Source organism: Nilaparvata lugens, chromosome 10 (genome assembly GCF_014356525.2).
Source record: "Nilaparvata lugens isolate BPH chromosome 10, ASM1435652v1, whole genome shotgun sequence".
In the NCBI taxonomy this organism is placed as follows: Eukaryota; Metazoa; Arthropoda; class Insecta; order Hemiptera; family Delphacidae; genus Nilaparvata; species Nilaparvata lugens.
Genome location: NC_052513.1, coordinates 11773019 through 11787278, shown reverse-complemented (window position 1 = coordinate 11787278; position 14260 = coordinate 11773019). Strand labels below are relative to the sequence as shown.

At 33.1% G+C, this 14260-nt stretch overlaps 1 protein-coding gene across 2 annotated transcripts in view; it reads right to left on the bottom strand.

Moving 5' to 3' along the window:
* The window catches only part of LOC111055473 (nucleosome-remodeling factor subunit NURF301), a 78606-nt gene that overhangs the window by 30724 nt on the left and 33622 nt on the right, over positions 1–14260 (bottom strand). For both annotated transcript variants that reach the window (XM_039436310.1, XM_039436311.1), the window contains exons 18-25: positions 11195–11341; positions 10390–10552; positions 9271–9406; positions 8056–8351; positions 5833–5985; positions 4084–4224; positions 3235–3306; positions 1453–1679 (exon numbers count right to left, since the gene is read on the bottom strand). In XM_039436310.1, coding sequence (XP_039292244.1) covers positions 1453–1679; positions 3235–3306; positions 4084–4224; positions 5833–5985; positions 8056–8351; positions 9271–9406; positions 10390–10552; positions 11195–11341 — 1335 coding nt within the window. The remainder of the gene's footprint in view (positions 1–1452; positions 1680–3234; positions 3307–4083; positions 4225–5832; positions 5986–8055; positions 8352–9270; positions 9407–10389; positions 10553–11194; positions 11342–14260) is intronic.

The following is a 14260-nucleotide window of genomic DNA, read 5'->3' as shown; positions in this document are numbered from 1 at the left end:
CGCGACTCAGGTCGAGAAGAGACTCGACTCTAGTCGAGAGCATTTGTTTTCAAATGGTGACGTCGCGGAGACTAGAATCGACTGGTCTGAGTGTCACCATTTGGAAACACATGCTCTCGACTAGAGTCGAGTCTCTTCTCGACCTGAGTCGCGTAAGTGTGAGTTGTGCCTTAGTCTAGTATTTTTCTGCAAACAAGATACAAGTCAGTTACAAATCAACATTCCTCAAGGCGAACGCACACAGCAACTGACAGATTGTTGCAACGCACACAGTCGTCCGTCTGTCTGCATGTCAGCTCACGTCTGAACGCAGAAGCTGGTTTTTTCCTCCGTCTGTTTGTTGCTCTGTGCGTTCGCCTTTCATCTCTCATAGTCAATGCTGGACACCTATGACGGAAGTGAGCTGTTGGAGGTTGCTGAAGAACAGAGTATGACTACTATAACGACCAAGTTCAGCAGCAGATGAAACTTGAAGGCTTTCAAAGGTTTTAGTTCTTCTAGATGCAAATATAACAGGCATTACTATTTTTCATTACCAGATTAAAAAGTAATATGTACATAGATTACATTCAATATTATTGTACAATATCAGTACCTAATTATGACATCAGGCCATAAACCTAGAATGAACACATAATAGACAATGAGAGCTGATGTTATAAGTAGGTACTATATTCTTATATATCCATCTACACTTTTTATCAATCTTCTATATCTATACTATTAATGGAATAAAGGATAAAAACGGGACATGTACGACATAGGAAATACGTTTGACGTATCATCAATTCTTAATTGCTCAACTGATTAGCTTGAAATTTTGCATAGATTCTGAATTTACCGTCGATGGTTTAGGCTTATTTTGATTTTTATATATTATAAATTGATTTTAATTCAAGAACATTTTTGGAGCATATTAATTCAATTTGTGATTCAAAGTTTATGTAACGACAAAATCCCAATCATATAATATGTTTACCGACTGGATCTCATGATTTTTGTGATTTCGAGTCCAGCCTGTCATGCTGAGAATTATGAGATTTAATGAAGGTTATTCACGTCATTTGAACAAGATACGGTAATATATACTCTATTTTTTCAATGTTTCTAATATTGTCGAGTAAATTTGATAGGATAATACTTTTAATTTTTAGCATGGAACTATAAAACTATTTTTCAATCTATTTGTTTTGTTTGCATACCCTTGCGGAGATAATAAAATCACATTGACTGTCTAGGGACTGCTTTATTTTTCTGATTCAAATTATTTTTATGTGACTATTCTCTTCAACATCTTTAATTATATTAATGGCGAATGAATGGAAGAATGAAGAAACCTTGTTGTGTAGGGGCCGCTAGATGTTTTTGACTGAAATTATTTTTTTACGTGACAATTTTCTTCAAGATGTGTAATTATATTAATTTATGGCAAATGAATGAATGAAGAGTGACCTTGTTGAGTTGCTGCGGCGGCTTAGCAGTAGCGTTGGGCGCGGCTGGGCGCATATTGGCCGGCCTGATGATGGGCGCTTTGCTGGGTGCCTTGACCACAGTCACCTGCTGCGGAGCCGCGGCGCCCGTGCGCCCAGTCTGGCCTTGGGCGGCGGTCGCAGTCGGCGACGTCGACTGTGTTGTCAACACGTGCAGTTTGCCGTCCGGCATTTGCACTAGTTGCTGACCTGTCAAACAACACAAAATCAATTGATTCAACAATTAACTCATTCAAACATCTATTGCTTTGTGCAATATACAGAGTGTTTCAGAAGTAGTGTCGAACATTTTAGGGTATTCTTCCTTGATGATAGGAGACTACAAATGTCGTATTTCAAGTGTCCAAAACTCAGTGGTTATCCTTAAAGCTGCCATTTTGTTTTTTTTTTCACTTAGGAATTTTTTTATCTCAAGAACGAAATCATGTATTGATCTAAAATTTGGCATGAATATTTATGCTATAATAAAGACTCAACTTTAAAAAATAAAATAAAAACTTTGCAATGCCAATTTTCAAAATGGCGGCCATTTTAGATTTTTGATTGCCAATTTCACGAAAACCGTTCACTTTACAGAAAATTTACAAGAGACAAAAAAGTTAGCAAATTTTATCAAGATTTCAAGGATTGAGTCATTGTTAAGATTGGTCAAAGAATAACAGAGAAATTTATTATTTTCGTACAGCATGCATGATCATGGACAAAAAAAAACATTGTAAATCAGCTGTATGGCCATATAGAGCCATACCGAGTATTAAAGCTTCATCTTATTGTAATTGAAAATGTAATATTGATGACTTGTTTAAATTGTGAAACATAATATATTTCTCTGTTATTCTTAGATCAATCTTAATAAATGAGGTATCCTTGAAATCCTTATAAAATTTGCTAACTTTTTTGTCTCCCGTAAATTTTCTGTTAAGTGATCGGTTTTCGTGGAATTTGCAATAAAAGATTAAAAATAGCCGTCATTTTGAATATGTACATCGAAAATTTTTCATTTTATTTATTAAAGTTGAGTCTTCATAGCATAAATATTCATGCCAAATTTCAGATCAATACAACATTTCGTTCTTGAGATAAAAATTTCTAAGTTAAAAAACAAAATGGCAGCTATAAGGATAACCGCTGAGTTTTGGACACTTCAAATACGTCATTTGTAGTCTCCTATCATCCAGGAACAATATCCTAAAATGTTCGACACTACTTCTGAAACACCCTGTATAATGCAAGAGAGTGCACAGTATGTTATTTTTTCTATAGATGATAGGGTACACCTGAATAACAACCCAATACAATAAAAAATTGTCAAATACAAATTTTTTAATGTGAATAAACACTAGAATATTGTTACCTACCACATTTATTTACAAAAACCTAAAAAAACCGTTCCAGAAGTATGTGTGTATTCATTTGTAAATAAATGAGACATCAACAATAAACTGGAGCTTTATTTATTTTGCTCAAATATCTTGACGTTTTACCAGGCACTGTGACAGAAGCTGATTTGTATCTCTAGTAGAAAGGGTTGTTCTATAATTTTTCGGTAATCCAAACCTAGATTGAACCCAATAAACAGCGTTTCAAGTTCGTTGACCAAAGCAAGAGATGTGAAGTGTGTCATTTTAATAATTTAGAAAGTTTTCAAAATTGATATCATAGAGTGTACATTCCCAACTTCCAGTGTCAAACTAGTAATTTTTTCAATTGTTGATAATATTTATATATTGTAGAGGAAACTAACCTGGCATAAGTCCCTTGACTTGGATCTTGCCATCGGGTCCTTTTGTTATAGACACCCTTTGATGCTGTTGAGCTGAAAATGGAACAACGACATCATATTAGAGATTAACCATTGTGTTAATAACACAAAACTTCTTTCAAAACTCTACAAATTAGATAACAAGATTTCAATTTTTCTATTGTCACAAATCCATATTATCACCAAATCAAGTTATTGAATTATCAATCACCTACATTCAAATTAATTTTGTTATATATTTTAATATTGAGTAAGGAATTTGATAGGAATAATGTTGTGCTCAGTTCATCAAATAATTTAATTATCGACCTACAATTATCAATAATTGATATGGATTAATTTGGACATAGTAAAGGCTATGCCTGTTTTTCTTCCACTACGTATTTTTTTCTAAATGAAATAAATTAATAAATCCTATTATATTAAGCGAGCAATTTATGTATATCTGTTTATATTTTTATATCTAGTTATCTATGTTCAACGGATCTCGAAAACGGCTCTAACGATTTTCACGAAATTTGGAACATAGTAAGTAGGTTTATGATATAAAAATTCGATTGCACTAGGTCTCATCCTTGGGAAAACTCGCTTAACGACATTAAAAGGATAATTCATCCTTGGCTGAAACATCTGTGGATAGTAAAAAAGTGAGTTAGCGAGTGAGTATGTGGAAAATCAAAATATCGCATCCCCGAAATTCATAAGCTGACGTATAGCAAGCTGTAAAATATAAACACGATAATTTTTGAGAATTGTGTTCTGTTGATCAATAAATGAAAATAACGAGCGAAGCTCGGTACCCCGATATTGAATATTGTTATAGATTGTTACCTGGCGCTTGTGTGGTGGTGGTCTGTAGCTTCATGATGGATGTAGCCTGAGTGGGGGTGGCAGCCTGCACAGTTGGTGCCACTGTTTTCGGCAGAATATTCGGCGGCGTACCGGACACCATCCGCGTATTGCCATCAGAACCTGCAAACAACAAAATACTTATTCGGTTACAAGCTTCCATGTCAATGAGTGATCAAGTGAATGCTACCAAATTAAGTAAATAACAGCAAAGTCAACGAGTGGACAACATGAACACTTCTTGAATAGGGTAACAGACTCTCTAGTTTATGATTGATCAAAATAAACGTTGCCAAAATAGGGTTATAGACTTTCAAGATGAAGCCTATTGCTAGAATGGAAAAATCTATTACAGATTGAATCTAAACTCCTCCAGGGAAAAATGGATGTTGACACAACTCACAGTAATTATTCGACTGAGTCACTGCAATATTTGCCGATATAAGTGTGTTTTTATTTCATTACAATAATATTTTACAACATTAAAATAATTCAGACCATAGAACTTGTTGTAGCTCAGTCAAAGTAGAAGGTTTACCTTCGATAAACTGAATCCTATCAAGTACAGGGCTGTTAGTATACGTGATCTATTCTTATCTATTCTCAGTACCTTCTCATTAAATGAAAAATTAAAATACTAATGACGGTTCGGTAGCATCCAGCAATATACGAAAGTTTTGAAATTGGTATTTAACTATTGCCCTCACAGAGTTCAAATTGCAAAACAGAATGAGAGAATAAATGTACTATAAATAAATAATGCACTGTATTTGCTAACGTTCATAAGAAAAGGAAATTTGGCTTTGAGGTCTCTGGTAGGTCCAACTGTGTTTTCTACCTGAAGGTAGAAAATGCAAAAGGTTGATGGGATCGGAAAGGCTTGTACTATTGTTTATAAAGGTGGCAATATTTCTTCCTTCATCCTTTTTCTATTGTTCTATAATAGCTGGAAAGTTTGACCAATTTCTTCATTTTGAGCCTTCCTTGTTGCTGTTGACTATAGAGCGCACGTTTCGGAGTAGATATTTTGTGGACCCATGAGACGTCCGTGCCGGTCGTATTATTCAACCCCATACTGGCCGGTATAAAACTGCTATAAAATTACACTACAAACATGCATTACACCACAAAATTCTTCAGTGATAAACTGATTCAATTGCTTGACAAAACGTAACTCTCTCTTGAAGAAAACAATCCATTTTCAAATCTAATATTAAAATTGTATTATTTTTGTATTTTAGCTACAATATACACTTATTACTTCAATTGTTTTCGTGAAAATAAATCATGATTCGCTTACAGTCCTCACTCGTGCGTTAATAATGAAAGGGATGATAAAATATGTACATATTTTGGGTAAATTCCTATCAGTGAGAAGTGAATTTGATTTCAGAAGCATGAAATGAAAAAATCAGTTGTGCCGGCTAACAAGCGGTTATCCATTCAACAGGAGCTACGAATGATCGTCATTCAACTGAGATAACAGATTTATCAATGATCGATCATCAAACTATTTCTCTTATACTGGGTTCATACAGAAGGGATACTTACTCATGAATTTAATTCATTTTAGAGATGATCCAAATAAAAATTGATTTTGATGCAACTCAGCATGAATACTTTTCCCAGATATACTGAATTCATGATTGGGTTATTAAAATAAGATACCTTAGGGATAAGAGCACAATTTAAATGTGTAAAGTTCATATAGATAAATTCGATTGTACTGACCTTTGGTCATGAATATTCTCCTGGTTCCTATAACAGACTTGTTGGGAGTGGAGTTGGTGAGGAGTGACGTGAGCGTGCTCTTGGCACCTGAGGTTGGGGTGGGAGGAATTGCCACCTTCGTCACCACCTTGAACGTTTGCCCGTCGCCACCACCTAAACATCAATTTCTTATTTAATAAATCACATTCATAAATAAATATTTGAAACCCTGATAGCCTTCAAACATGTATATTTCTATGAACATATTGAAAGTTTTATAGAAATTATAGCAGTATATTAAAACTATCGTTATATTTTATAAAAATAATAATTTAATGAACATTCTCATAGGTTAATAAAAACAATATAAAAACTTGTAGTACCCTTTATTATTAAAAACTTTAAAATATTTCAACGACTAGTTGAAAATAACAATGGCCCATATGAATAGAACCAGAGCAAATGCTCATGAGCAAGAGCATAGAGAATAAGGTTTTGCTCATGAGCAAAAGGTAGAAGCAAAAGCATTTACTCATTTTTTATGAATAAGCTGTACCTTATACTCTTACCTTATGCTCCTGAGCTCTGGAGCAAATGCTCACGTATTTTAAAGATTTTTCATCAGCTGATTCGCTTTTGTAGCCTTACTTTGTTTTTATAGCTCACGGAAGCGCTAAATATGCAAGTAGGGGGCACCGCTTGTGTTTGCGTCGTCTGCTCTGTTTTCTATTTATGAATAGTTTTCTATTTTAGGTTAGTTGAGTTTAGAATTTTGAAATAATAGCGTGAAAAAATGTCATCTCTATAAAAATCTTCAGCATATTCTTATAATATCAATAGCCTTCTTATAATTGTCTACACTCTCATCTTCTTAAATGCCTATTTCCTATTTTGTGATGGCTATCTTTATAACAGGTAGCTATATTTTGTATTATTTATTCTTTTGTAGGAATAATGGTGATCTATATATCATGGTTGAATCTAAAAGAATTTTATAGTTCTCAAGTATTGGTTGTGATCGTATCTGGTATAGTTTCCTCTTCCTCATACGATTTAGTTGAGCCATTTTACTATGTGCAAAAGGTGATAAGCTGCTCTAGACTAGACTCACCTTTTTTGAAGCATTTGTTTAAAAAGTTGAGCAAATGCTCTAGTTTATTCATACAATTTTGAGTATAAGCTTTTACTTTTGAGCAAATGCTCAAACTATTTTTTTGATGAGCATGAGAAAAAGGTTTTGCTCCCGATTATTCATAGAAAATGAAGCAAATGCTCCATATTTTAAAAGTATAAGCAAATTTTATTCAAATGGCCCATTGAGTTTCAAGTTGAAAATAAGTTATGGTCGAAACTAGTCGTTGAAATATTTTAAATGTTTAATAATAGAGGGTACTACAAGTTTTTATATTGTGTTTATTAACCTATGAAAATGTTCATTAAATTATTATTTTTATATAATGTAACTATAATTTTAATATACTGCTATAACTTCTATAAAACTGTCAATATGTTCATAGAAATATACATGTTTGAAGGCTATCATGGTTTCAAATAGTATTAGCAGGGTATCTAGTATTAGGTCACTAAGATTATTACAATTTATAGATGTATCAGCTTCTCAGGGCACATTTTAGTATTATTCTCGTCTTCTCTGTACATGAACTGAGCTATTAAATTTTATTCATTACTTATTCATCTGAATTTTTTATTTCTCTTATTATGATCTATTGTTTCTCTAAACATCCTTACTGTGAAAATTATTGCTTATCTGTTTTGTTTTTTAATCTGTGATATCATGTAAATGAACAGAACTCATTTCCCACACCCAGAATGTGTCTTTGTGGGGAATATTCACAATATTTTAATTCTAACTGCAGATGTATTTTATTTCGTAAAGAAAGAGTTATTTGATGTGAACTTGGAAAACAATCGCGATCATTATTCATAATCTCTATATCTAATCTCTAATATGTATTATAATCTCTCTCCTTTGTGGAGTGTTTGCTTTGAATGTTTTTCACTACTAAGAAGCTTCATCTGCCCTGTATTTTGAAATATTACTTTTACTGATTAATTATGATGTAGGCCTATGAAAATAGCTCTGAAAAAACTATGGATTCATTTATGATATATCTTTTTATAAATTATAAAAAGATACTGATCTAATAATTTCATCACAACTTGCAATATGTTTATAGAATAATGTTCAAAGAATATAAAACGAAATTCGTTGTTGTCCTCTACCTTGTGCGGCCGAGGGTATGATCTTGATGACCTGTCCGTGGCCCTGGGTGGTGGGCGTGGCTTTTTGGGCGTGGTCAGCCAGCTGACGCTTCTGCTGGTGCGCCACTCGTTGGGCCTTCAGCTGCTGCTCCAACTTCTCCTTCACCTCCTCTGGCGTCTGCTTGGCATCCGCTGCCCCCTTCGTGTCCCCCCCGCCCCCGACCGCCGCCGCCTTCCCGCTGCCGCCAGAGGCGGACAACACTCGCGAACGCGTACCACTGCTCACCTGCGTCTGCGCAAGCACTGCCTTCTCCAATCTGCAAACACAAAAAATTGTAGTAAAAACATCAAATAGGAAATAATGCGATTTTGAAATTTGTTAGGAAGAGGAGAGTGAGTGGAGCAGGTCTATACTATATTGTGATAACTGTTAAACGTTAGTAAAATTATATTGTTTCAAAAAGAGTCTTAGGAAACTTAATCAGAGAACATTATTTGTTGTTGTCACACACATATTTATGTTTGTGTTTTTATGTGAGTATTGGAAATTAAATTTGATTTGATTGATTTGTTGGTTAACCACCAGTAAAGAATCATGAATGTCACATGGATCTATTTTGAAATAATCCCAAAATATATTTTTAATTTGAGTGATTCCATAGAATCTTTCAATGAATTGAATGTTGTAAAAGTAAATAAAAACAGAAATAGACTGTTGAAATAATCATTGATGCTGTACGTTTTTCGATTCATTTTCTTCAATCAAATCAATCAATTGCCTTGATTCAAATCGAACTTTATTGAGGTATTAACAAAACAAAATAGATAACAATTGAAACGTTAAACCAAAACTTTTGTTTACAACATTGTAGCCGTGATATTGGGCCAATTTACTAGAATTTAAAAATTTGAATACAATCTCACAACAGTAATCTTAAAGTGGATTTACGATTAGCTAAAGCAAATTTATATTAAAAAAAAAAATGATGAATTACGACTTGAGAATGATTTCTTATAGAAAATAGTTGTTTGAAGAGGCATTTGAAAGTCTAGAGATAAAAAAGTAAGGTCAATTTATTACCAAGAACATTTTCAAGTGGTACCCTATTACTACTGATACATCTCTACCTTCAATACATTAAAATACTTTCAATAAACAGTTGCAATCCATTGAAAAGCATTTAATAGTCTTTATTCTAAACTAGTATATGATGAGTTTTGAGGTAGATCACTCACTTGTCGCCGAATTGTTTGATCTCCCACAGCTCGAGTTTGTTCTCATCGACCCATGTTTCGGTGACCTGCGGCTCGGTGCTTTGAGGTGCTTCCTCGCGCTTCCTCTTACGTAGACCACTTCGAATGGATGTCACCTCTGCAAAACACAACGTCAACTTACACAACAGAATGCAAACAGAAAGCCAGAGTACGGTAGTCAGAAAGAGCATAACAAATTCATGAACCACCATGAACAAGAGTGTGGGCATTTCTACTTGAAAGTCTAATAAGGCTTACATTATCGTCTGCCAATAAAGATTCAACTGGTTAACTGCGTTACACACGAATTCTATAAGAGAACAAAAGGTTCAAGAGAAAACAGATTATCCTTGAGTTGCAAGTAAACATTGTTTATTTATTTATTTATAAGGTTAGCAAAAAATACAAGAATCGGAAAAGAAAAAACAGGCTATTGCCTAAAACTTCTTCAATTTCCTAATTTAGTTTTAAATTGTCCAAATATTATAGGTTATGTCCATTCAAATTTCTACACCAAATCACAATCTAAAATATAAATTAGAATAAAACAAACAATTTTAAATTTGGATGAATTAATAATAAAAGTTTCTTAAAAACATGAAACAAACTATAAATTCACAAAATAAAGAATAAAAACACTTAAATTTTGAGCTCGAAAATATCACATTCACCATAGCTATATAACAGCTGTAACTTTGTACACAAATGCTTTCTTTTTTAAAGCACTTTTTCAATGATACAAAAATGTAATCGAAATTCCGCTAACACTCTCATCAAGTAGAGGCAAAAATAATATCAACCAAGAAAAACGAAATATTATGGAGCGGATTGTGCAAAAAATTTAAAACTCAAATACGTAGAGAATATAATGAAGGAAAAATTCAAGTATTTTTCACAGTAAAGATAGCATCATATCAAGCAAGAGGCTGGTGATGATTTCAATGCAAGAAACAGCTCACAGTACACACTTACTAAGGAAGTACTGCAATTGAAATCTAATTACTTAATGGAGAGTTGGAGACCACCAGTAAAACATTATACAAGAACATTCAGAATGATAAAATATATTTCCAATAATATTTGAAAAGACTATTTTCTTACCCCTAATGGTTTTTGGTAGTTCGAGAGGGATGACAACTTTCCGAACCAAGTATTGAGTCCGATCGGAGAATTCGCCAAGATGTCTGTGCTTCAGAATTTCTGTTGACATTAGTTCAGTGTCAGTTGTGACTTGATGTTTACCATCCGATGATGGGGGCTTCACCTGCAATCATAACATGAATTAATATCGATATGTAATTAATTTATATTTACCATAAATAAGTTACAGTAATCAAAAATAATCAAATTAATTTCAGCCACCATTTTATTGTGGGATGCAAAACTGTGAATAATTGAATGAAATACAATGTACTTTGATCGGAATAGAATTGAGAATCTGTAAGTTCTCCATCCACAGGAGCTTCAGTTATCGATGTTTATCAATATAAGGCTAGCTTGAACTGAATAAAATCATTTCAATACATATTAATGTAACGTTATACTGCTTACGGTAAACTGTGAATCTGCATGGTTTTTTACAGCATTCATCATTCTTTTCGAATTGGCCAAAAATAATTATTTTGGATTTAAAATCATGAGTGAATCAGATTACGAACACTTTTAACATAACCTCTAGACTGCTTAAATATTTTGAATTGGGGATAGCAACAGTTTTACGCAATTGCCAGTTGGTTCATCCCGATTTTTGTCATAAATTATAGTCAACAAATGAATGTATGAATAATGTACTACCAGATAAGCATTAAAGATATCAGTAAATATTATCAGGAATCAAGTATTATCATCAGATTATTTACAACCACTCAAGTAATAAAACGTTTATTACAAAGTTTGTGATAATTACCTGCATGTCATCCCATCTGAGACAGGCCCAAATGATTTTCAGTTGCAAGCAGGCTGCTGCCAAAGTCTTCAGGTTCATTGTCCGGTACAACCAGCACGTCTTGAATAGGGGCCTTGAGCATGGATAAGGCCACGCTTGTTGATTTATCTAAAATATACAATATATTATGAGCCGAATATTAGGAAGAAGGTGTAGCAATTATAATCCTTCAGTTGTCAATATTAATATTAATGAATTGCTGGGATCTGAATTTTTTATCGGGATTCTATATTTGGTAGTTGATTGAAGGGGTTTTGTTCAATTCATAATATATATTACGAAACATTCAACTCAAAGTTGAAGACTTGATAAAAACGTTCCATAACAAATCGTATTCCAAGGTACAAGAAAAAATGTAGTTACATTTACCGTGAGTGTGAATTGATTTGAACATTTTATAATATTAATACAAGTAGTGATAACATTTTCAGATTAGATTGGATACCTTTACTTATATACATTACATTATATGCCAGCTTACACACTACAACCGAATACATTTTTTTTTTTTTTTCTAAGATTACGTCCTAAAGACTCCAGTCATGGAGTATAAGACAAGTCATGTTATTACATAATAATTCTAACACTAAGTAGTTCAACCTAGTTTAGGTTTGAAAGGAATTCTTGTACACTATAAAAAGCTCTATCAACTAAATATTTTTTAATTTGTTTTTTGAAAATCTTCAAATCATCATTACTTTTCAAGATTTGAGGTAGCTTGTTATAAAATTTCCTACCAATATAATCTGGTTTTTGTTCAAATGACCTACTATTGTGACCCATTATATGATAATCTGCTCTGTTTCGCGTATTATACTCATGAACATCTGAATTCTGGATCACACCACTCGTTTTCACATGCATTACAACTTCATATACATACAAAGATGGCACAGTTAATAGACCAAGCTTTTTAAATAAAGGCCTACAAGAGTCTAACCTATTCACTTTCTCTATACATCTGAGTGCCTTCTTTTGAATCTTAAACACCCTGTCCATATTTTGTTGAGATGAATTACCCCATACTAAAATAGCATACCTAATATGAGATAGTATAAGTCCATGGTATGCAGTTAACAGTAGTTTTTTATCATTCAGCCTAGCAAGCTGCCGCAGGACAAATACCCCAGATGATATCTTATTACATATCCTCTCAATGTAAGGATGCCATGTTAATTTCCTGTCCACCCAAGAATGCTACTTTCTCTTCTTGGTCTAATTCATTTTCCTCTACAAACACATTTATTTCTCTATCCTCTACTGAATTATATTTACTTTTGAATTGTAGGAATTGACATTTCTATTTATTGTTAATTGCCTTTGCTTCAAGAATTGGACAATTGACTGTACTCCAGTAAAAGCATTTATTTCTAGACTATCTAATAAATAATTGTTAAAGATAAGCGATGTGTCATCAGCAAACAACAGAGCTCTGTGATCTTTTAACTCTTTTGGTAATTGGTTCACATACAACAGAAACAGTAAGGGACCCAGAATTGAGCCTTGAGGTACTCCAGCCTGGACCTCCAGTTTTTGAGATTTAATTTTTACTATTTCATTCCCATCCACCTTGGTAAGCTCAACACACTGGTTTCTACCTATGAGATATGATTCAAACCATTTTAGTTCTATACCATTCACACCTACAGTTTTTAGTATTTCCAATAATATTCTATGGTTCACACAATCAAAAGCTTTGGATAAATCAAGAAATATTGCGGCTGCCTTCTCACCTGAATCTATTATATCTATTAGTCTTTCAACAAGGGATACTATTGCAGTCTTAGTAGATTTCCCTTTCTGGAACCCATGCTGTTCATCACATATGAAATTAATTTCTTCCAGGTGCATCAATAGCCTATTTAAAACTACTCTTTCAAAAATTTTACTTATTACATTTAGAATACTAATGGGTCTATAATTTTCAACTCTTTCAGAATCACCGCTCTTGAAAATTGGCAAAATTTTTCCTTGTTTCAGATCATCAGGGAAAATACCCTGCTCTAGTGAAGTATTAAGGAGATGCAATAAAGGGTCCAGTAATTCATTTTCACATTCTTTTAAAATTTTGCTTGAGACCCCATCCAATCCTACTGTTTTTTTGTTATTCAAATTTTTATTATTCTTGACAACTCATCTCTTGATAATGGATGAAATTTAAATACCTTTTCAATTGGCTCAGCATTTAATGTAGTTGTATTATAAGTATTAGTGTTCAGTGACTTTTGGAGATTATATGCAACCTGTTGATAATACTTATTGAAAAAGTTACAAATGTCTATACTATCATCCATATAAATTCCATGTTCATCGATTATCCTAGGGACATTAGTAACTGTATCTTTTTGAGCTGCTCTCCTATTTCTATTAATTACCTCCCAAACAGCAGAGTTAAAATTGGTACTAGTTGTTAATATTTCAGCTGTTTTCTTACACTTAGCTTTCCTCACTTCTTTTGCATAGTTTTTCTTTAGACATTTGTATTTGACTTCACTCGGAACATCCCTCACTAATTTAAATTCCTCATAAGCTTCCCTAACAATATTTCTTTGAGTAAGAATATCTTCAGTTATCCATTCATCTGCTTTGTTTAATTTACTTTTTACTTTGACTTTTTTTATTGGACAGCATACACTAATGTGAAATCTTAGAGTATCAATGAATTGCTTATATTTGTAATTTAGGTTACAACTGTTATAAACACTACTCCAATTTTCTTGAAGCAGTTCCTGCTTCAAACAATTTATATTTCCTAGCTCATATTGCTGAATTTCTTTCACAAAAGTTTTTTTTCAGATTAGATTGGATACCTTTACTTATATACATTACATTATATGCCAGCTTACACACTACAACCGAATAAAATAACAATGCAGCTAACTAGTCAATATTACAAATTAAAATGGCATCACAGCAGAAGCATGTCGTTTTTGAAAGTTAACTGAAAGGTACAAGTTCACTCATTCAAAAAGTATTCAGTACCCTTGAAAAAATTTATAAATTTTAGATAACATGAACTGAAAAACT